At 38.4% G+C, this 25,278-nt stretch overlaps 1 protein-coding gene across 8 annotated transcripts in view; it reads left to right on the plus strand.

The window, feature by feature from the left end:
- LOC122323258 (adhesion G protein-coupled receptor L2-like) overlaps nucleotides 1-25,278 on the plus strand; it is a 95,764-nt gene that overhangs the window by 65,898 nt on the left and 4,588 nt on the right. For 5 of the 8 annotated variants that reach the window (XM_043217007.1, XM_043216955.1, XM_043216974.1 and 2 more), the window contains 12 exons: nucleotides 764-947; nucleotides 6,596-6,718; nucleotides 7,104-7,309; nucleotides 8,535-8,711; nucleotides 12,494-12,703; nucleotides 13,007-13,227; nucleotides 14,127-14,193; nucleotides 17,953-18,044; nucleotides 19,884-20,052; nucleotides 21,064-21,192; nucleotides 22,510-22,606; nucleotides 23,834-23,962. In XM_043217007.1, the coding sequence (XP_043072942.1) occupies nucleotides 764-947; nucleotides 6,596-6,718; nucleotides 7,104-7,309; nucleotides 8,535-8,711; nucleotides 12,494-12,703; nucleotides 13,007-13,227; nucleotides 14,127-14,193; nucleotides 17,953-18,044; nucleotides 19,884-20,052; nucleotides 21,064-21,192; nucleotides 22,510-22,606; nucleotides 23,834-23,962 (1,804 nt within the window). The remainder of the gene's footprint in view (nucleotides 1-763; nucleotides 948-6,595; nucleotides 6,719-7,103; nucleotides 7,310-8,534; nucleotides 8,712-12,493; nucleotides 12,704-13,006; nucleotides 13,228-14,126; nucleotides 14,194-17,952; nucleotides 18,045-19,883; nucleotides 20,053-21,063; nucleotides 21,193-22,509; nucleotides 22,607-23,833; nucleotides 23,963-25,278) is intronic. The other 3 variants (XM_043217015.1, XM_043216993.1, XM_043216999.1) reach the window with 1 other exon arrangement.

Here is a 25,278-nt window from a genome sequence, read left to right on the forward strand (position 1 = left end):
TTTTTAGAGAGGTCTATAGGCTACTGCAGACACTTAATGAAGCAAAACATGTAAAAACAAGTCTTTACTGTATGCATTAAATATAAACGATTCTTATTAAAGTTACTAATCTGATTTAGTCGAGAGCAATGAGTGATTTTCTCCTTTCCTTTAGTTGTTTGATTAACGATTATGACTCGACATGTTTACGCTGCTGTCACTTTAAGACCAGACGCACACATCTAACGTTTTGACACCTCTGTATTTCTCACAACAGCTCGTGTTCACTTAAGAAAAAAACCTACTACATTTACGGGCATAGATGGGCGTTTTGATATAACTTTTCTTATGAATAATATGCGAAGGGGAGCTCAATTCGGCATTCGCTCGCTGACTGAGAGGCGAGCACAGAAACTGAACGACTAAAAGTGACGATGAACCGAGTCGGTGACATTTACATCAGCTCGGACAGGCCCGAGTCCAAGTCAAGTGAGAGTAAAAATGAAAAGTCTGGAGTCAGAGTACCCCGAATCTAATAGGAAGCACACAATGTGTTTTACAGTCTCGATGATGTCTAATGAAAGGTGGCAGAAACACACCCAACACGTATTTTTGCAGGAATTACACTAGTTGTACAATGCTTCATTTCCCATTATAGTTGTCTCGTGTCTTTCGGTTCTCTTCTCTCCAGTGTATTCCATGTGCTGGGCCCTTTTTTTTTCCCCGGTGAAAGCAAAGGAAAAATATCAACCGCCTGTCATTTCTCTTGTTTCCATGGTTACAGGCCATTGTGGACACGGTTGACAACCTCCTGAGGCCAGAAGCCCTTAAATCCTGGGAGGACATGAATTCCACAGAGCAAACACATGCCGCCACTATGTTACTCGATACCCTGGAGGAAGGAGCCTTTGTCCTCGCAGACAACCTGATCGAGCCCGCTGTCGTCAGAGTGCCTGCCGAGAACATCAGTAAGTGCTTTCATCTTAAGTCGCCAGCTTCTGATGTAAACCGTGTCGTTTCCGTTCGAGCCACGTGTCTGACCTGCCGCTTATGGCTGGCGGAGTTTTTTGCGGGAGGGATGTTTGCGTGCGGGAAAAAAAAACGTAACTGGCAAGAATGCTCGGAAGAGGTAGAAAGGTCAGCTCATGCAAACTCAAACCAATGCTAGAATAATGGACCTAAGAATGAAAGATTTACTCTTCGTCGGGCCATCAAAGATGTGGCTGAGTTTGTTTGTTCATCCGATCTGGAGAAGTGAATGGGTGCCGTCGGATTGAGAGTCTAAACAGATGATAAAAACATCCCAATAATCCTCAGCAGTCCAGTCCATCAGTTCACAGAGAAGACAGAAAAAAAACGTATCATTGCTTCCGGCCACTGAGGCCATAATAACGCTAAGTTGCCTGGTTCTGCATCTGAAGAAAACTCTGCACAGATCAAGCACCGTTTATGAGAACGGTTAAAATGCCTTGATGAGTTTTTCTTTTTCTCCAGATGTTGACTGATGGACTGGAGTGCCGTGGGTTCTTGTGATGTGTTTATCAGCTGTTCTGACGGCACCCATTCACTGACTCTCAGAAATAAAGGCAGCTGTAAACTGGGGCGGTACCTTTTCGAAAGATACATGTTTGCATCTAAAGGGTCCATTTTGGTACCTTAAAGGTACATGTTAGTACTTAAAGTGGACATATTCAAGTTGCTTTTAAGTGTGTGATATAAACATGGCGGTACAAATGCCATGCTCTGTCCGAGTCGAGCTGTTTTATCTTATTTTACGTATCAGTGAGAATCAGTGCTTGCTTTTAACTGCATGAGGAAAAAAAATCTATTTTGAAGAAAAATCAACAAATATATGCACAAATTAGAAATTGTGTTTTTCCATAACAACGATAACGAAAAATTATTGATTTAAACGTAAACTTAAAAGAGATTTGTGAAATTATCACTGGAACTGACTTGATTACTTATAGAAATGCATTTATTGCAATAATAAATACTTTGACACTACGCTGTTGGGTTTATATTTATTATTGCATCCTCTTGTGGACCGATGATTTAAAAAAAAAAAGCATGCACACTGATCTCCTATATTTTCTATAACTGAAATAATGCCTTTGGAGAATTAGAAACATTTTGAAACCCCCCCCAAATCCAGTTTGGCCTTGCTGACAGCCGCGCTGCTTTGACGTTGTGTTAAAGTACATGGATGTAGTGTTCTGCACGTTGCTGCAGTGCGGCTGGAAGAGTTAAGTGTTTGAAATATTCAGCTGCGGATCCTCAACGGTAACGAAATAGTATAGAGAGCAGATAAATTATTAATTAATCAGGCAACTAGCATATAAGACGGTATGCAAATCCGACACGCTGAAGCAGCAGAAGACCTTGCAGAAGCAGATTCGCTCCACTTACTGTTTCACGTACCTTCTTCAGTGCCCGGGTTTTTGAGTGCAGTTATGTATGAATTCAACCGTCGCAGGATTTTGTGACTTTGTGTCCATCTAGAGCTGGAGAGCTCTGCACCAGTATGATATTCAATAAATGGATGTTCTTGGCATTTCGTCTCTTCACTGTTGATCAGACGTGTTATCATAACTGAGAAACGCTCCAAAAAATGCCGTAGAAGAACCTTTTTTTCTAAACGGTTCGATAAAGAACATCTGTTTCACAAGAGCTTCATATTTTGAAGAACCTTTGACGGGATGCTTCTTTGTGGAACCAAAAAACGGTTCTTTTTTTTGAGAGTGAAGGTGCGTTTGTGCGTCTGTGGGTTATAACACGCACGTCCGTGTCTGCAGACATCAGCCTTCCTGGCGAGTGAGTGGAAAGAGAAGAAAAGACGAAGCGATCCCGCACGGCGATAACGTCGTTGCTGCTTAATTTAGAGAACCTTTCCCGGCAGATTCGATCTGGGCTCGAGAAATCGTTGCGCTGATTGCTATTTACGGCCGCAGATATGAGCGTCTCCCAGGCAGTGAATGGTGCGGGAATCGGAGCCGCAGCGAACCGGTCCGCTCTCGGGTTGCACTCGGCAGGTTGATTTCAGGCTGCTGACTAGAGTTTAGCCTTCTTCACACAAGCTAGAAAAATCAATGTGTAATCCGGTTTTACTGTAATGCAATTAGATCGATACGTTTTAATATATTCACAATCAAAATAGGCAACACTTCATCGATATTAACTGTGATTTTTCCCTCTATAAATATTAATAGTTAGTGTGGTAGTTGCTCGATTTAGGTATTGGGTATGTAGAATAAGGTATTAAAACGTGCTTAATTAGTGCTAATAAATGGCTAATATTCTAGTAATATGCACGCTAAAGACTAGTTAAGAGACACTAAAATAAAGTGTTACTAAATACAGATTTTTTAATTATTAAATGGTGTTCGGACGTGTAAGACATTCATAATTTGGTCACACTTTATTTTAAGCTTGATAATTCCTACAATTAATTAACTATAAACTACAGCTTTTGCCTTCATAAACTAATTTTCTTACTAGTAGTTAGGAGTTAAATTTAGGTATGGTGTTAATTAAGCATTAAGCATTTGTGCTTTGCAAATATTAATAAACAGCTAATATGCATGCTAATAAAAAACTAGTTAATAGTGAGAATAAATTATAAATTATTTATTCTCCTAAATTTTACCGTAAATTAAACAGAAAACTGAGAGGACACATATTTTTTATTATCATTGTGTTTTTATATTAATGCATGGTTTTAATGAATCCAATTTGGTACTATTTAATAATCTGGTGTATTAAAAAAAAAAAGTAATCTGTTTTGAACCCAACTGGAACAAGTGACACTAAATATTTAATATTCAGCTTAAATCTTTTTGCTGTATGTTTTAATTTATATACTCTACTGTTTTAGGCATATTAGATTTATACCTGCAGAGAGTTTAAGACGGTGTCCCAGCAAGAAATATCAGCTCACGTTTCTTGTCCCATTAATTGTAGTAATCCAGTGGGGTTTTTGTGTGCACGAGGAACCCGACAACAGCCGGCAGGATCCACAGAGATCCCATTTCAGTCCAGCTGGGAATAAATGAAGAGAGAAAAGGCTGAGACGGACTAAATCCACGAGAACTGTGACAGCGTCTCCAAGACGTTCGGAGAATCCACCTGTAAAGGTTTTATAACAAAGGCTGTGAATTACTGGTGAAGAAGCGAACATGTGCAAGACTGCATGTGTGATGTCTCCGTAAACCCGTCTGGCGTGGCCATAAACAAAGTCTTTTATGAAAAATGTTTGTTACTGCAGCAGGAATGATGGATAAACGGCTGATATGTCCAGTCGTGATTGAAGTCATGCACTCTCAGAAATAAAGGTACAAAAGTTGTCACTAGGGGTGCAATTTTGTACCTATTAGATTTAAATATGTAGACTTTAAGTACCTTTCAAGGTAGAAACATGTACCTTTTAAAAAGGTACTGCCCCAGTGACAACTTCTGTACCTTTATTTTAAAGAAAACTCCCTATAAAAGCTGAGTAGCTTTTCTATCTTTACTTTTAATATCTTATCTTCATCTTCGTTTGAGTGCAATACTGTTTTACAGTCGAGTCTTGTTCAAACCGAGGACATGCAGGCAGCGTGGGTTTAGGATGTGCATTTTGGTTTTAATTGGCACGTACAATTCCTAACTCCTAATTAACCTGCGACATACCAAAAAATATCATCTCAGCCTATTGCAAAATCATAAATGAAATGTTTCTTTTAGCAGCGGAGCTTTGTGTTCGTCCTGACCGGAGTGAAATATGTTGATTATCGGGAGACTGTCGTGAGCGCGCTTACTTAAAATGACTTTTACGGTTACGTTCTGAATAGCAAGAGCGGGTGATTTGCGAAACAGAAGACCATATAGATTGGCCAACGATTCGAGTAAATAAAGTGAAAAGCCTTTGTAAAGGAAGTGTTTTTAGATTTAGATACAGCTGCTTGTAAACGGGTGGATATTGTTCACTTCTGCAATTTTTCACTGTGAAAGGGCTGAAACCAAATAGACTTAGCTCCGGTCTCAGCATGTGGCGACTTTAACCATTGAGACGGAGAGAGGATCCAGCCCAGGCCCCTGCCAGTGGAATTTATTAGTAATGTGATCTCATTCATATAAGTCAGCTTTGTGCGCTCATCTGTCATTTCACTGTACAGGCCTCTGGGTTACTGCAGGCTTTTTCCTTTTAACCTTGACTCTGGGCTTTTTCACTCCCTTTATTGTCTTTATCTGTAGCTTTTTTTTGTCCGTGTTGTTCGAGGATCCGAGATGCAGTTTAAAGTCAATCGTTTCTAAATTATGTAGTACGTATCTAATTTTTAGTGAATGCTAAAGTGGGGAAAAAAGGCTTGTTTGATCGTCTTTGACTCCTTTAAAACTCATTAAAGACACGTATAGTATGCTGATCGAAATCTCCGAAAGGTTCATTAAATGTAACACAAAATGTATTTTTTATTTCATCAGACTTTGATCGTAACTTAATATTTTGAACAACTGAAGAGATATTGATAACGCTTTACAGTAAGATTCATTAGTTAATGTCAATGCATTTCACCAACAATGAACAATACATTTTTTTACAGTATATATCAGTTTTTAAGTAACACACCTCTTAGTTATTTATTAGCATGCTTATTACTAGAATATTAGCTCTTATTAAGCACATATTAATATATTATTCTACATGACCTTATTCTGCCTTCCTAATTCTACCCGATACCCAACTTAACAACTATATTTTAACTATTAATAAGCAGCAAATTAGTAATTTCTTGAGAGAATAGAAGTTAGTGTTCCTTATTCTAAAGTGTTACCGATCTTTAATACGATTTAACCGTTTATTGTAAATTCATGCTAACGCATGACCATTAAGTAACAGATTGAAACGAATTGAAAAGTGTTGCCAAGATTTGATTCAAATCGCCCGTCAATTTTAGAGAACAAATGAATGTGCATGATGCATTGCGTATGTAGTTTTTAATAAAAAGTCATATTTAAACCCATGAAAATGTAGATGCCGTTGTTAAATAACTCTTTCATTAATACCCTGTGGCTGATTTTGACCTAAATACACTGAACGCAAAAAGAGGTGCAGTCTGTCAAGCGCTAGCTCTCAGATCTCCTGCTTTCACATCAAAAGGGAAATGAATGTCAGAAATCACAACACTCAATGCAGCGTCTGTAGGAAAGGAAGGCTCGTCTTTCAGTTAAAAGCGCCGGTTTTAGTATAAGGTAATGAAGACGCTTTCCCTTCTTTCTTTTTTTTAATGGCGCAAGTTTATTTTCTTGAGAAAAGTGTTCATTGTTAAAGAGAAAACATTTTCTTACGTTAGACAATGCACCTTTTTGTTCCCCGCCTGTCATTTGTAAATTATATGATGCGAGTTTGTTGGCCCCGAGGTGCGTTAGAAAACTTCGAGCCCATCTTCTCAATTCGCTCTTTTGTACGCGCACAATGTCTCGCTTTAATTAAATGACCTTGCGTCGGCTTAATGCGACGGTCCTTCGTTTCCATCTGGCAGAAGAATGCGAGAAGCCATTCGCGCAACTGCCGTCGTTTAAAAAGACACCAAACGGCACACAGGAATTCATATCGTTCTGCTTTTCTGTCCCCGTTCAGTGCTGGACGTGTACGTGTTGAGCACCGACGGCCAAATTCAGGACTTCAGGTTTCCGCAGACCAGCAAAAGAGGAGCCACAATTCAGCTCTCGGCGAACATGGTCAAGCTAAACAGTAAAAACGGTAAATGAAAGCGCTTCGATGTGAATGACTTCGCTCATCTCTACGATTTCTGCTCAAGTGCATCGCAAGCTTTACATACATTACATGCTTTCTTGCATTTCCGTAGCCGTAACAAATGTCATTACTCAAGGGCACCATTGAATATTCTTCCACGTGATGTTATTCTGGTCGCTAGCAAAAACATGCTTGTAAAATCTAAAGTGCTTAACAGTGTTCACTTCGATCGGGTGCTCTGCTTTGACGGCTGTTAACCTGAAAGAGAAAGTTCAAAATAAGAATCAGATATAGATATTTTATGACCCTAAGGCCAAGATTATATCAGTGTATTTTTCTGTAAAAATCTAGCAAGTATTAACAGTCTTCTCCTATCTTTTTTTTACTCAAGGTGTTGCCAAGTTGGTCTTTGTCCTCTATAAGCACTTGGGACATTTTCTCAGTACTGAGAACGCTACGGTGAGACTGATGGGAGAGGGCGGAGTCAGAAACCACACCCTCACTGTAAACTCCCACATCCTCTCCGCCTCCATCAACAAAGAGTCCAGCCGCGTGTTTGTGGCCGAACCGCTCATCTTCACTCTGGCACATTTGGATGTAAGAACTTGAAAGCTTATTTAAAGACATTTTTCTCATTTGCATTTTTTTTTTCTTTTCTTTTTTTAATTATGAAAGCATTTGTCCCCGTCCCGATTTCTTCTGTTTTTGCCTGCGTGTCATACTAAATTTGTTTAGGAATAAAAACTAAATCTAACACAAACATGGCAAAAAGGCAACTTAAGCAAGCACAAAATACAGTTTTAAAAAAGTTAATGTTATTAAGTGAATGAATTAATGAATCAGTCAGTTAATTAATAACTTATAATGTATAAATATATAAACTCCTGTATCCACCCAAGCATGAAAACTTGTGTAGGTATAACTTTTTCTTCACCTTTATTTAATAGAAAATAATTTTTATCATTTAGATTTTTGTGGGGTTGTTTCTTTTACCAGAAGTATTTAATGATATAGTCACAGTTAATTTTGTAACGATGTCAGTGTTTTATCTTAGTCAGAGAAAATAAAATTTACCTAATATTTTTGTCATAGTTTTCGATAACAATGTTGGACTTACCCAGTAAAAGACTGCGCTAAATATGAAAGAAATTCAAATATGTCAGTAATTTAAGTTGTAGAACCAATTTTTATGCTTAATCGGATTGCCCTCGATTCATGTTTTTATTTCAGTTGAAGATCTACAACTATTTAATATCGTACTATTTTTATGATTTTGGGGGTAAATACGTTTTCACAGCACTGTATTTATGTAAAACAATACTTGTGAAAAACAGTGAAGGGCTATCCATTTGCTTCAAAATCTAAAGAGAATAAACGAGTGTACTCATAAATGTAATTACAGAAATTAATTACAGATGTAACTGGATGCAGGTATTTCTTAAATATACGTACAATGCAAAAACGTATATGTACACAATAAATGCATTGAACTGAATTATTAATTTAAATGTAAGTACGTAGTAGCTAGGCCAGTTAATTTAAAGAGGGATCATTTATCTCGTTGTAACATAAAATATAGAGCGTGTTACTTAAAATAATCAAGTTATTAGTGCCTTCTGATTGTAGGATTGAGTTAAAATTAGACTCTTGGAAAAACATGCTTAAACTAAATCAAAGAACATTCTTGTCAGTCAGACTGGTTTATTAATAGAGATTGTTGATCAAGGAAAACAATGTTTGGATATACAAGGTTTAAATCTCTTAACCTTGCAGATGTCAGCTGTCGCGTTCAAATAAAAGGACATGTTTCTCTGTTTATCAGACTGAGAACTACTTCAATCCAAACTGCTCATTTTGGAACTATTCTGAGCGGAGCATGATGGGATACTGGTCAACGCAAGGATGCAAGCTCCTCGCCACGAACAAGACTCACACCACTTGCTCCTGCAGTCACCTGACCAACTTCGCAATCCTGATGGCCCATCGAGACGCACATGCGGTGAGTATCAGCCGGTCCCTGTCCTGCCCTGCGCCGCTGGGACATCCAGTATAAAGGAAATCAACACAATATTTCAGCTTGTAACTATGAGTCGACAGCTACTCTGTTTTGCTTTTCGTATAACCGTGATACTGTTGAGTGTTGAGTTTCCAGAATGTCATTTTCTTCTGCTGATACATCAATCGGACGTAATTTGTGTTCATCACAGCAACAGCAACTGATCTATACAAGATAACAAACAAACTTTCTTAATGTAATTCTTAATCTACTTTGATGAATTAATCTTTCGTGTCACTTGTTGGTGTCTGGGAATAATGCAATTATAACATATCGTATATATATCAATTGTAGTTGACTGATAGCACCAAATATATACTGTATGATAGCATAGCTGTAATGAATGTGGAAATAATGTTTTAAATAGTCTCGGTCCACAAATATACCTAATTGCTGCAAATGTGAAAAGACATGATCATTACGACAGAAACATCTTATTTTATTCTTGCATAAAACAGATATTGTGTTTTGTCCTGTTCAATCTTGTCCTGTTAAAATTCTTTAAACAGTGTAATTTCGATGCTCACGATTTGCTGTGCTCCTGAAAAAAATCTTTATCAGTATTATAGAAGTACAATACTAGATTGTAAAAGTTGTGTTGTTAGTAAGGTAGAGAAACAGAAATCATTGATTTCACAAATGGAAATCAAGCCAAGTAAATATCACATTATTTTCAACCAAGCAATAATTGAACCAGTGCCTGCAGTGCTGGAGGAGCCAATTAAAAGCCTTGGATGCTGGTCTGATGTAAGCCTAAACAACAGACAAGTACAACAAATAAGAGAGGATATAATCACTGGCCTCAAGCATATCAACAGTAATGCTCTCCTAGGAAAGAAAGGGCAACAGACCAAATTGAAGGCACCAGAGTTTCAGCTGCCCTGTCTTTCTGGCCAATTACCATGTTCGAAGTCGCCCTTTTACAGGTCAGCAAGCAGGGGTATTTGATTAGCTCACATATGAGGAGTGGCTTGGATTACCAAGATATGTCAGCACGATAGGACTATATGGTAAGCGGGTTCTTTCACTCCCAATTACAAGCTTTATGAAGGAATACAATGTGCTAAAGTTAGCTTAGACATGATACTCAAACAGTGCCAAGATATCATTGGGAGATAGGCTCTATCCCTAGTAATGGACGAAATTGCAATCTACCATCAGCGGATATTGTAGGCCAGTTATAATAGAAAGAAAGGGATTTGAGGGAAGCAAGCCCATCTTGTAGAATGGCAGCACCTACTCCAACTTTGTGGTGAAGAGATGCGCCAATCAAGAACAAGTGTACAATCACTAAAGCCATATCTCAAACCAAGCAAGAAAGCTAGAAGAGACGGGAAAGCATTCAGAAGAAAATAACTACCTGCAAAGACCCGTGGAATATGGTGGAAGAATGAGTTTTCTCATCTGTGCCACAAAATCATACCTTTCCTTGTTCTACAAGGAAACAACAACCAGAGCGATGCCTCAGAACGCCCAGTCAACCCATCCATTTCTGATATATTTGCTTAAGAAAGGAAAAGCAGAGTTCCTAAGGCTGGTCGACAAGGGACTTGAAAATGCACATTGACCTAGTCCAGAAACCTTTCTCATGCAAATTGCTAGTACCATCCTGAGACCAAATCTTGCTCTCTAGTAAAGATTACAGAAATATGTCTTTGTTGTCCAAGTTTGGGAGAACATGAGCGGGAGAAACTGCGATATGCCAACCTTGTAGCAGACTGGAACAAGTGTGCCCAGTCGAGGTGAGATGCATTGGATCCAATATACTTCTCAGCTCCTGAGGGTACTGAGAATTAGAAGACAGTCCAGCCGGTAAAGAGATTTGTGGAGGACACAGACCAAAGCAATTAACGACTATGGCTGAAAAGAAAGGACTCCTCCTGGACCAACAATTGAGACCATAAGAGAACAGGGCTGCATTTCTCAAAATAATTTGTTAGTACAGACTATTGTTGGCAATGCATCTACAATTTACTTAGGCTTACTACAATGTTTTTGGGAAACTGCCCTGATTAGCCCACTGCTTGTCAAGTTAGATGACTCTTTGAAATGTTGGCAATCTTTGCTCCATGATAGCTGTGCACTCTGAGCAGTCATTGACTATGGCTGAAATGTAAGGAGACCACCTGGACTGGCAATTGAGCACCATAAGAGATCAAAAAGTTGCAAGGAGACTTATGCAAGGCACTCAAAGTGCAGCACCCACTTGGATGATGTGACGGCAGCCATATTGCGCCAGAACGCCCAACACACACCAGCTTTGTGGTGGAGAGGAGACAGAGTGATGAAGTCAGTCAGTAGATATGGGGACGAGGCCAGGATGCCGAGGTCACACCTCTACTCTTCTCGAAAGACATCCTGCAATTTTTAATGACCACAGAGACGTGTTGATCCTTACAGTGGATTATTGCAATCATGCACTCAGAGAAACAGTTAAAGAAGCGTTAATCAACTAGATATCAAGACGACTGGCTGTAGGACGTACATCAAGGTCTGAAGAGCCTGAGAGGGTATATTAGTGCTGGGCAATGCGCTTAAGTTTCATATCGTCCTCTCATCAGCCTGTGAGATCACCGATACTGATACTTTGTTTCATTGTCGGAAAGTAAACCAACTCCAGCGTACGGCTAAAAGCAGCCAAATGTTTTTAATATGACTGAATTTGCATTTAATATGATATCATTTTAATAGAAACATAGTACGTTGCTAATTATAATACTTGCATAAAACCATTATTTAAAAAGCAACCACAGAAAGCAAGCAAAAAACATTACCAGAGAACATAACTAATGACGACTAATGTCACTTATACTTGCATGTACATCTGCACTTTGTTGTTTATGATAAGAGAATTTGCAAGTTAGCATTCGGTCTGCATGTGCTGAACTGTTTCAGTAATGACTTATCCAAACATCTCTGATTGGCCATTGCATTCATAAACTCAACAGAATCATGTGTGATTATAATGTGCAACACTAAAAAATGGCAGAAAATATAATGGAACAAAAAGGCCCTAATATTAATTAGATTAGCATTACTAGTTTGATAATAATAATTAGAATAATAATTATCTTGCTTAGGCAGTAGCTCTATTATCGATACATGATGCTAAAATCTAGCGGCAGAACCCTAGGGTGTGATTTGATAAGCTGGTAAAACACCCAAGGATGCTGAGGTACACAACTGATGATGCGTCTCAATACAATTCTTTAAGCTTTTGCCCGGCATCAGGACATCATTAAATGAATGCAGTCCTGATCCACAGGGATGGAGCTTTCATGCATACAGCCTTTCTACTAAATTTATTTTGTTGTTGAAGTTACTGTTGTTTAGAGGATGTGTGAACAAAACCTGTCAGCGTTAAAACGTCTTTAGCTTCTGTATTGGTGCCATGTGTAAACAAAGAGGTAAGATAGATCATTCAAACTCTAGGAAGTTAAGACATTATGATTTAAGACGTCTGCTGTCAAAAACTTGCTCTATACTAGACACAAGCTTCCATTGTAGTCAATAGCCGTCTCTACTGGAAGCATTGACATTACACATTCAACGGCATTTTGTTGATAATATCTAAATAAAAGAAAGGCTTGCGAAAGATGTATGCGTGACTAGCACTTTTAAGATGCGTTTTTGATTTTATGATTTAAAAAATCTAAAAGGATTGAGTTCTGACAAGTGACGTGTCGAGTTAACATAACCGTCAATGCTAATGTTTATGTCTGCAGAGTATGGGAAGCGTTCACGAGCTCCTGCTGACAGTTATCACACGAATGGGCATCGCCATTTCACTTGTCTGCCTAGCCATTAGCATCTTCACCTTCTGCTTCTTCCGCGGCCTCCAGAGTGATCGCAACACCATCCACAAGAACCTCTGCATCAACCTCTTCATCGCAGAGCTCCTGTTTCTTGTGGGCATCAACATGACCGAACCTCCGGTGGGTACATTGATCCCACTCTATACTAGGTGGCCTTAATTACTATGCACTTATATTTAAATTAATAATTTGGTACAATGCACTGATTGTGTACGTACACGTACCTGTATCCACCTCAATAGCAGCAAGTGTTTTGCATAACTTTGGTGCAAGTACATAGTAGATAAGGCAACGTAATATAAAGTGTGACTGGTACATTTTTTGCACTCTGGTGTGAAGAGGGCCAATTTCAACCCCGTATTTTTAGGCATCAAACCATAGGCGGGTTTGTTTATTTCTTTGTGTTGTTTCCCTCCTGCTCAGATTGTGTGCTCTGTGATTGCTGGAGTTCTGCATTTCTTCTTTCTTGCCACCTTCGCCTGGATGTGTTTGGAGGCTGTTCAGTTGTTCCTCATGCTCGTGGAGGTCTTTGAGAGCGAATTCTCCAGACGAAAATACTACTACGCGTCTGGCTACCTGTTCCCCTGTGTGGTGGTTGGCATTTCGGCAGCCATTGACTATAAGAGCTATGGGACAAGGAAAGCGTGAGTAGATACAGACCTGCTTTTGTTCATTAATGTTACTATTAAACCTGAATATTTGCTTGGTTTTGAACACTTTAGAACAAGGTACACTTGTTTACTATTAACTATGACACTTCCCTCAATAAATTCCTCATTTGCAGCTTATTGATAGTTAGTTACTAGTTAGTAACTAGTAATTGTTTATATATTGGGTAGGATCAGGGATGTAAAATAAACCATATGTGCTTAATTACTCCTAATAAATGACTAATATTGAGTAATAATGAGTAATATGCACACTAACTAGCCCCTAAAATAAAGCATTACCGCTTGGTTACTTAAAACTACTGTTTGATAAGCTTCACTGCTTAATTTATTGGTATCATCTTTGCTCATCATCTTGGTATATATACTGTCACTTTAAAATAAAATGACTTGCATTGTGCATTGTGACGCATATTTTGGGTCATACCATTCAAGTTGACTGTTAATGCTTTCTCCAATGATATATATCTCCAAATAATGAAATCTCTGAATATAGCTCCAGAATAATTGTTCTCACTGTCAAGCATCCCAAGTTTTGGGGTGGCCGGAGCGTCTTCTTTCCATTAGACAAAACAATATTTTATGGCAGTGTTTCCCAACGCTGCTTCTGGAGGCACACCAACAGTGCATATTTTCTACCTCTTCCTAATTAAACACACCTGATTCAACTCATCAGCTCGTTATAAGACCTGAAATTGATGGGTTAGAAAAAGGAGACATCCAAAATGTGGAGTGCTTCTGGAAATAGCGTTGGGAAACGTGGATTTAGGTAATCCATTCCCTCCAATGAAAGTGGTTGTCAGTCTCAAAACTTTGCAGTGTGTTCATAGCTTTAAATAATTGCTTCTATGGTGGTTCTTTTTTCCTCTTCCCAGCTGTTGGTTGAGGGTTGAAAATCATTTCATTTGGAGTTTCATTGGCCCAGTTACGTTCATCATTATGGTAAGTTTTTCACATTTCCCATGAATGCCATTATTTAAGCGTATGGAATTTTAATTAAATTGCCATGTTTTCATGGTGTTGTGGTTCTGTTGCGATGTGTTGAACTGTGTCTAAAGTTTCTTCAGTACAGTTCCAACTGAATGTATGTTTCGTTTACGTGTCTTGGTAATGTATGTTGCATTGAAACAGCTCTATAATTAGTTCATTTGCCAAAATTCGTAATTAATGTTGCATTACAATTAATCTCAATCAAACTGCAGTTTAACTGTAAAAAAAATCCTGGTATGATAAAAAAAAAAAAAAAAAAAAAAAAAAAGATTGGAAATTACAAAATTTTACAAAAATGTATGTTTTTTGCGAATTAACTCTTCATATACTTTCTTCTCATTGGTTGATCATTTATGCCATTTATTTTGGTTGGTCCCCAATGATTATTGTGTTCCCATTTGGTCAGACATCATTCATAGAGCGAAACGTCTATCATCTAATAATTATTGAGGCCGCTGAAAGTGCAGCAGATGTTTTTGTGACCTTCCTCAGATCTGTACCAGTCTCTGAGCTCTGCAGGCATTTACTTTGACCTTGTGCCTTGGTTTTTGCTCAAATCTACTATTTGCACTGTTCAAATAGCAGGATTTTCTGATATTTATTGCAGATGGTGGCAATTATCTGCTCCTCGGTATTGTAGTACATTATAAAACAGTATGCAGTTGAAAATTTTAATTCAAATCATTAAATGAATGGCACCTTCTTTGGGACAATAAAGCTACACTGTGCTATGTTTTCAACCTTTTGACTATTTCCTTGATTTTTACTGAAATCAAATACTTTTCTGATGTGATTTTTTTTTTTTTTTTTGCGTAAATAGCCAGGCTGGCTGTTTGCACTTAATGTAAAAAAAGAAAAGAAAAAGAAATGCAGACATACTGAAGTGTGCATGCAGCGCTGTTTAATTTATACATGCACTTACTTTAAATGTGCATACGGCAGGAAACACCTAATACATCCATGTTGCTCCTGTCTCTGAGAGATCTTGTTCTGTAACCATGAATTTAACACAAATGAGTGCGTATCTAGGTCACATTTTACCCCGAAAGCAAAGCTAAAACCCTTTTTGTAGAGCCATTTCTTCATCCATTTATTGCTTCCTCTCTCAAATTCTCATTATCACAACGCTTGGCACTTTATCGCAAAATATCTTGACAATTAAGCAGATCCCCACTGTACCTTTCAGCAGGAAATACTAAGATACACTTCAGCAGGCTCAGTCATCTCTGAACTCAAACGGGGTTATATTAAACTGGTGTCTATTTTGGGGAATGGAGGGGTGAGATGGTTTGAGTCTCATCAGATCTGTGTTATAAATGAGTGAGGTAGCTCAACAGCTTCATAATCGATGATCTAACGGACCAGGCCTCTCTCTTTCTCTCGCTCTGTGAATCCTCTCATGTATTTCCCTCGCGTCAGTTGACCCGTTTCTCCGTTCTAATCTCCTCCTTCCAGTTTTTAATACCACTTCTTTGCGCTGCAGGTATGAATTATACCTTAAATCACAAAGAGTTTCTTTTCAGACATGGTTTCTTTTTGCCCTGCAGTCAAAAAATGGATGAAAAAGCCAATATTAAGGTTGCTTTTTCACTAAAGTGTAATTAATTTTCTTATCAAAGAAATAATTAGTATAATTCATAAATCACTGTTAACAATACTTCATGGTGCTAGCAATACCAAGAGAACAATAGGTAATGCATGATAAAATGTGCACGCGTTTACAATATTTTTATCTGAAGATAAACTGCACCGAGTTAAAATTGCATCGTTGAGGGGAAAAAGCCACACGGGTTGTATACAATAACAAAAATGAAGAATATGAGTGTAAGATAAACTAGATTGGCATTCGTTACAAACACAATTTATTACACCAAGGCTAAGCGAGCAGAATAACTGGTGTGTGGGAAATGAGCTACAGAAACTCTGCATGCCTTACCTTGCCTAAGAAAAACAAGCCATTAACGTTGAATGTGAGGAGATAAAAAGTGAAACATTTCCGTATGAACTACACGCTTGGATCATTAATGTCTAATTCACCGACAGGTTATTTACTGAACTAGAAAAGCTGAAATATATCTGTTTTTTCCTTGTAGCCGTAGTGGATGTGCATTAAAAGTGAACGAAGAGATACACATCTGGACAAGGACTGAAACGGGAGATAAACCCACCCTGAATCTAAACGTTTCCATATTTGCGATGTGGCATTCTGTTGCTGAACATTGCTTTTTCCTTTGCTTTGGAATACAAGTTTTATTCTAATTTTTATTCTAATATCTTTTGGATAGGTCCGATAAAAGTAGAGAGCAAGTCTGAAGTACCGCCAAGCTCCAAATGTAAATGCAAAGCATGTATAGATTTAAACAAATCATTCGCAATTGTTCGAAATTTGATTTTCTTTTTTCCCTTCCTTCCTCGCGTTCTTTCCTTTGTCTTCATCTCCCCAGTCCTGCTCTTTCTGTAATTGGTTGTGTTCTTGAGCGGGTCGCTCTTTATTTGAAAGGCTCTGAAAAATTGGGTTGAATTCTTTGGTGTTTACATGTGGTTTGTGTTGATGATCGACCAAGCAAAGAATTCAGTGCCTTTCTTTGAAAAGGCATATTCTTTCGCTCTCTAGCTGCATTCTGTGTGTATATATATATATATATGTGTGTGTGTGTGTGTGTGTGTGTGTGTGTGTGTGTGTGTGTGCGCCTCTAAGAAATAAACCAGATGTGTGTTTTTCCTTCTCTTGAATGCAAAGCTAAATGCGCTCACATATTTGAAATGTAGGTTTTCACATTTTGGATGCAAGTCAAACATAATACACCGAGCTAACGACAAGTGCACATTTTCAATATTCTATACGTTTTAGACTTTTGATCATTTGATAGGAAGTAAATCGCGTAAACAGGACATTGTTATAACATATAGAGGGAAATGGAATTAAAACAAGCTTCTTTTAATTGAGACGCTTTATTCTCGTTCCACACATTTAATATAGATGATAGTCAGTTTTTGGTTTTCTGAAGTATGTTTCTTTAAGAGGTCTTCTCTGGTCAGCCTGAATTACATTCCCATGTTCAGGGCGGTGAAGAAAAACACAAGCTCTTGCCAGCAAGCAGACATTTTCAGGGCCAAAGTTATGACTTACACTCGCCTGAGAAGGCGCCTACGCGCAGTTTGTCTCCGATAATCTTTAAGATCAGAATTAGGAACGAATGGTAGCACTTTATTTTCTGGGTGATAGTTTATGTCTCAAGAAATATCGGCGTTCTTACAAGCTCCTGTAGCGACTTGAATCATGCCTTCATCCAACATCTATTTTAAATTGTCATGCAGAACTATTAAAAAGCGACCTCTTCAGATGGACCGTGCATAAAACCGTAGTTTATAAGACGTCTTGGAAAACTCCCAGCAGAGTTCATGCATTCTTGCATTTTGACGTTTGCTGTCTGCTTTTTGAATTATCGAAGGCTGTGTTTGTACTTCAGATCAGCCAACATAAATAACGCTTTATTTTTATTTATGTATATCTTTTTATTTCACCGATAGCCGCCTAGTAGCCTGCACGGTGATCACAGATCCCTAGAAAGATGATTGCACGGAACGGGAACGTAAATATGAAATGATGTTTGACAGATATGCCATCTGAATGATGAATTGCGAACGTGATTTCCAAGAGCTGCGGGAAAGCTGTGTGGTCTTCTCAACGTGTTTTATCTTTTCCGACAGCTCAATCTCATCTTTCTGGTGGTGACTATGTACAAGATGGTGAAACACTCAATGTCTATGAAACCTGATTCCAGCCGACTGGAGAGCATACGGTAAGCTCGCCGCGCAGCTTTACATTCTTACGTTTGTCTTTCATGTTCGGGCCTCGGCTATTTTGCCGTCGCAACTTATTATCTTGATTCGCTTTATTCAAAGCGGCACGATACGGTAACGCATGTAGATAGCGCTTGTTAACTCTTAGCTGTGACTCTTCCCTTTCTCGATTGGCTGCTTGTTAATAGTTGTTGGTATTGGGTTGGGTTAGGGTTGCAGAATAAGGCATTAATATGTGGTTAATTGGCACTAATAAGTAGCTAATGCTAATAAGCGTGTAACCGTGTTAGCCAACGCCGAGGTTGCATGCGGAGCTGGATCTACTCAAACACAGCTAATTGGGAATAATTAAAGAAATCGTTAACTTTTCAAGCACCGCGTTAACTCATTCGTTTGCTTCCTGCAACGTCTGACGCTCATAAACGTTGTCCTTCGGAGCTGCATGCGTATTTCCAGATGTGCCGTACAATGGTATGATAAGCAAGATGTTTTATTGGACCCAAAGTAACTCGCATCTGGGGGTCGTGAAATCCTCTCTTGTCGCGTCCGTTTGAAGGGGTCGTCCGTTCAGGACATCTGAGCCCCAGAAGTAGTTGCTGGAGTCTCTAAAGAGTCCAGAGATACTCGGCTGTCTTGAGCTCGTGTGTATCTGGATCCGGGTGGTCCGATTGGAGCAATGGCTTGAATTTATTAAAGCATTCGGTGTTGGTTTTTTTCCCTCCGTCTGTTTTGTGAATTAATGTGCTGTTCTCGAACAAATGATCCTTTTGGGTCGGTGCTCGTTGCGTGTTTGTGTTTCGGGAGTAAAACGGAGCACATGAATGCGATAGCCAATCAGAGACAATTAATCGACTCGCCGACGGAGAGGAAATAAGCTCAGATCAGCGGCGTTTCGCTCAGCATGACCTCAGCGCTGTCATTATAATCAACAATGATGTCAGTGAGATTAATAAATGCATACAACAGCCGTAAATGAAAACAGAAACACACGAAGCAGATCTAACTTCTGATAATTGACATTAAAGGGATAGTTTGCCCAAAAATAATTTATGCACCCTCGTGTCGACCCGGATCTGTAGTAGTTTTTTTGTGCTGAACACAAAAGAAGATATTTTAAAGAATGTGTCTGGCACCCATTGACGTATATACACTGTAAAAAAAAATAGTTGTTTCAACTTGAAATCCTACACTTTTTCACTTCATGTTAAAACTGGAATATTTTAGTTGACTAAACAAAAAAAATTAACAAAGGATTGCATTTAGTTTTACTGTGTGACATTGTATTCTGTGCTATGAAAGTCATAAATCATAACACAGAAATGCAAATGTTAGTGCTGTCAAATGATTAATCACATCCAAAAGATTTTTAACATGATGTGTGTGTGTGCTGTATGTATTATGTATATACAAAGACATGCATACAGCATATTTTTTTTACATTTACAATTATATAATTTATACGAGGGTAAATATATGTATAAATTAATTAATTATATAAACGTAACGCTTTCCCTGAACGCAAGCCGAGAGTGTTAACATTTACATTTAGTCGCTAAGCAGACACTTTTATCTGAAGCAATTTACAGACGAAGACAACAGAAGCACTAAAACCCAACAAAATATGAATTGTGTGAAAATGTGGCTTTCTTAATGAAAACTCTGTCCCTTTAAATGATACTTTGGGTGATTATACTGATTATACTGACTATACATTATATCTAGTGTTCAAAATGCAGAGATTTTGGTACGTTTTTGAGTTTTGCAGAAATGTAGGCGGAAGCACGACTTTCCCATGAGGCTATGAAATGCATTTCTAACTGTAACCCTGTGCCTTCCAGGTCCTGGGTGTTTGGGGCTTTTGCGTTGCTGTGTCTAGTCTGCCTGACCTGGGCATTTGGCCTGTTTTTCTTGAACGACTCTTCAGCGATCATGGCCTACCTCTTCACGGTCTTCAACACCTTGCAAGGGATGTTCATCTTCATCTTCCACTGTCTTCTGCAGAAGAAGGTAAACCCACGACACACACCCAAGGAATCGCTTGCTTTGTTATTGATGCACCGAGTTTATTTGTCCTATTTAATTCAACTCAATGTTTTGAGCTCAGGCTAATTCTGAAGTCGCAAGACGTCTTCAGTGTCGTCTTAAAAGGTTGTTACATATTTTAATGCGTAGTTCTAAAAGATTAAAATCGGTCCAGTGTTATTTCAGGCCCATCTGTGAGTGAAAGTCCTTCGATCTACACAAAAATGCATCGTATTGCATTTATCTTATTTAATATCAATTATGAATGTTATTTATATGATACTCTTCATCAGAAGTCAGAATGAGCTTTATCGATAAATATGTTTGCACACGTATGTTTGAGCTAGCTTCTAGATCCCTTCGTAGTTAATAACGAATTAATAGTGAGAATAAAATTTGACCTTAATGACATCTACTGTTAATTTGAACTTTATAATGGCCAGCATATAAAGCGAGAATAAATGCATAAAGCGCAATTACGCCACGCATTTAATTATCGCAGGTATGCATGGAGTTCTGTGTTTGCGCTTCCTCCCGGGTGTTTTTATTAATGTCAAGGAATATTAAATCTTGTTTCGGTGCTAGCGAGATAAGCGAATAACATCTGTTGCAGAATCAGCATCTGTCCGTGTTCAAGCAGCACATGTGGCGCGGTGGAGTCTAATCCAAATGAATCATTTAACCAACTCACACGTCTCTTTAATCCCTACTTATCTTAAGTGTAAATACAGTATGTCCACAAATGATTAAGACGAACTGCAAATCTCACACGGGGCGTATGAATATTTAAAGAATACGTCACGCAAACGTCTTGCCGATATATTCGCGGTAGGGCAAAGAGTTCATAATCTGCAAAAGTTTTCCTGTGAGTCTTTTCGGGGTGTTTTTGCTCGGATTGAAAATATCGGCTAATGGCTAATCGATTCGGTGCCTGATCGGAAAGCATGCGAATCATTCACAGAAAGCCCCCGGGCCTGTTCTTTGCTGTGTTTTCAGGTGCGTAAAGAGTACAGCAAGTGTTTGCGGCAGTCTCAGTGCTGCTCCGGTCTTCCTTCCGAAGGAGCTCACGGCGTTAACAAATCCTCGGCCTCCAGGTCCACCGCTCGATACTCATCTGCCACGCAGGTACATCCCAACCAACGCATCAAACGGGGATGTTTTTCTTCTTTGTTGCCTGCGCTGGCGATTGTACAGATTTGCTCTTCTCCGTCCGGTCGTCATTGATTTTCATAAACAGACGAGTTATGGAATCAATCGCTCGGCTCTGAGGAGCTTCCTGTTCGTTTTAATTCAGCGAGTCGGTAACTAAAGACTCGTCCAGAGCAGATCATTAAATCTGTGCCTTGTTCACATGCTCAAATTCAGCGAGGAAAAAAACCATTGAATGGATGTCTGTTTGCTCAATTTAAAATGATGAATAACCCTTTTTATGAAATGCAGCGCATATGAGATTATGCTTTGAAAGGACTCACCTTGTTGTTTTTGTTTACTGTGTACATTTATTGCGTATATAAATACACACATGCAATATATTACAAATATTTGTATATAATATTAATTATTTGAAAAAATAAAAAAATATATATATATATATATATATATATATATATTTATTTATTTATTTATTTATTTTTATATTTAGTGTATATACGTGTGTGTGTGTGTGTGTATATATATATATACAATTTTTTGTTTGTTTTTTTTTTTCACTGGTAAAGTGTGATTGAATTCATAAAATGTACTTAAATTATTTAAATTAACATGTTTCAATACATAAATACACGTTCAATCGCTTAAAGTATCTCAAAATGGTGATTTACACAGATTTAAGCTCAAATAATAGTTCATATGGGTAGTCGATGTACCAAAGTGTCTTATGGTGTGGTGACAAAATATTATAATAATAATAATAACCTCTAACACTGAAGATAAAATCCTTTCATACTGTTTGTAACTCGAAGAATGAATTAGATTTTTGTCATGTTACATGCGCTGTTGTTGTTGTTGTTTTTTTGTAAGCCCAATTCTAGTCCATATACTTTAGCTTCATGATAAATCTATCCACAAAGTCTCACTCCAAAGATAAGTTCATTACTACAACAGCATCTTTTTCAATTCCCTTCAATTGGCTTTTATTTGTATTGCTCTCTATTAACAGTTTTCTGTTGCAGTCCACAAATAATTGTTGATAGAGCTTGTACTGAATCTACATCTTTCCTTTAATGCTGTAATAATGTGGCGAGTGTTTGTGCTCATCGCTGTAATCTTATGAAGCTCTGCGTTGTTTAGACATATTTTCTTCTGGGGTTTTTATTCCTCATGTGGTGTTAATAGTGCCGCTATTCACCGCAATGCCGTTTGCCGATGCCGCGTGAATATTAGCCGTATTAATCAGCATGTGTGTGTGTGTGTGTGTGTGTGTGTGTGTGTGTGCGCGTGCAGAGCCGTATCAGGAGGATGTGGAACGACACTGTGAGGAAACAGTCAGAGTCGTCCTTCATCTCCGGAGATATCAACAGCACTTCCACTCTAAACCAAGGTAACCCGTCAAACGCTTCGTACAGCTCCAGCTTAGGTGGCGCCGGCGCACTCGGCGTGTGTTTTGAGGTTAGTTCGGATCGATTTAGGGCCGAGCTGAAGATGGAAAAGGGATGAGGGACGCATGTGCAGGAGATGAAGACGGTTTACACAAGCCTGCGCGCTGAGTCTAATTTACAAGTAGCTCATAGTAATAGCTTAATAGCATTGCCTTTTAAAAATAAATGTAAATGTAAAAAACTAGCTATTGTTATTTTGCCGTTATAAGAGCAAGCGCAGAACATTCAAAGTGAACAACGTCTGATCAGTTCAGCATTAAGACACATTTTCCTCTCTCTTTCCAGCAACACAACAAGTAATGGAGATATATATTGTGTCTTTTTTAAACTCGTGTGATTTATAGTTTGTCCGTGACATCTTTTCTTGCTGCGTGGCCCACGATGCATTGCATGAATCCATCTCACTTTATTGATCTGTAATAAATAAATATAAATGCATAGGTTTTTCGTTTTTCTCCATCACACGCTACACGTAGAGCAGAAATCGTGGCTCCAAATGCATAACCCAAAAACGTCTTAATGTTGTCGTTTTCTTTTTTCCGTTTGAAAGGCTAAACCGGGTTGTTTAGTTCTGTTTGATCCGTGAGCGCCCTATTTTGTTCGGCCTTCCTATCGTCTTTTTTGCTGCTTTTCTTTCTTCTTTTTGTTTAAAATGTACCAAATTTTTAAAAAGAGAATAGAGTTCACGCACAGCCCCGGGAGAGACTTCTTTAAATCATACATATATAGTTTTCACAAATGGAATTAACAGAGAGATATATCGCACGACTACGTCCAAATCGTATGGGATTCATGCACACACAGTAAAAAGTGCATATGCATGCAAGTCCAAATGCTATAAAACTTTCTTTTCTTAGGTTACAGCATCCTCAATGTTCTTTGTTCGGTCTTTGCGCAAGTGTATGTTGTTCAAGCCGTTAGCTTGAGTTGGGTCTTAACTCTTTTCATGTAAACGTTTAGCACATTCTGAAAAGATGTAGCTGCTTAGTCCTATTTATAAACGCTAGCGACTGATGCTCGGACGTCATATTGTGGCCAAGTAAGCTCTGCATGGTGGCCCGTTGCGTGTCTGTATACCTGAAAGACGTGGTCGGTCCGTATTTTGTTGTTCTGTTCGCTCGTAGCGGTGTGATCCAGCGCTCATTCTCCTCTGTTTATTTGTTCAACAGGAATGACGGGCAACTATCTGCTAACTAACCCTCTCCTCAGGCCTCACGACACTAACACCCGCTATAACAACCTTCTCGCCGAAACCATCGTCTGCAACACCCCTTCTCCTCCAGCTTTCCGCTCTCCAGGTGCTTCATGGGCGGCTCTCTTCTGTCGTTCTGTGATCAAATCAATGCAGCCTTTCTCTTTCTCAGCCGCACGCATTTCTTGCTTTATTTTAGACCATTACCACCAAGTGAACCCTTTTAATTCAGTTTTTAGGAATGATGGATTTAATTTGTTGAGATGACTCAAATATCCAAGTTGTCTCTTATATTAAATAAGTTTAGCAAACTTAATATTTTAAGGTGGCGCAAAGATTTTTTTCCCGCTCTTTATTGCTTATAGGGCAGCCTTTAATTAACATTATTCCAAGGTTATGTATTTTAATAAATTTTTTAGCGTTTAATTTTATAATCGGTGCTACATATTCTTCTCTTATCCTCTTCTCTTCATTTATTTATTTATTTACGTACATAAGATGCATAATCCTAACCCTTATGTAAATGTATTACTTGAATATTTTATAATATTTTTTGCATTTTTATTTTTCATTAAAAAAAAAGGGTGTAGATACATTTTCACTCATAAATAAATGAGAAACGCATTTAATGTGAAGCATTTAAACTGAGATAGTATGCTCTTGTGAAATAATATATATGTACAAGCAGCAAGCAATCCATCATATCAGACATTATAAAACTTATCACTGCAATTGCCTTTTTTCATTCATTTGAGAAGGCTGAGTCAGCATTTGCCATTTTAAACTGTATTTTTATTTATATATATATATATATATATATATATATATATATATATATATATATATATATATACACAACATTTTAAGCAACTTCAAACATAAAGAAGTGCATGGTGATACACTTTCTATAGAATTAATAGACTCAAACTGAATAAATATCGTAATATCGCAGATATGACTTGATTTAGCTAGATTGAAGTATGGTCGAGTGTATAAGTTCCCATAATGTCATGAACTAAAATGAATGAGCAGTGTTTTAGATAACGCTTCCAGGCGTGCGGACAGATGTTAGGACTGTAACAGAAAGTAAATATTGGATGTAACGTCTGAGGCGCTCCGCATAACGCCGGCTTTTAATTGCGTCTGAACGGCCGGCTCGGACCGAGACCTCGGCTCTAGACGAACAGCAGCGGGAAAAGCGTTCGTACTCTCGCGCCGCTGAGCGATCAAAGATCTGGCCTGGCTTTTCTCCCAGAGCTTGTCCGGCAGCACAGATACCTGCCCGGATCAAACCCCATAGACAAATGCAAATCATCTGGGCTGAGACGATGCTTTACGGTTGTTTTCGTCCTTCATTTCTCCCCCCGGTCCCTCTCTCCTCCCGTTCAGCTCTTTGATGCCTGTTTCTCAGCAGAACACAGA

This window comes from Puntigrus tetrazona, chromosome 2 (assembly GCF_018831695.1).
Source record: "Puntigrus tetrazona isolate hp1 chromosome 2, ASM1883169v1, whole genome shotgun sequence".
Lineage (NCBI taxonomy): Eukaryota > Metazoa > Chordata > Actinopteri > Cypriniformes > Cyprinidae > Puntigrus > Puntigrus tetrazona.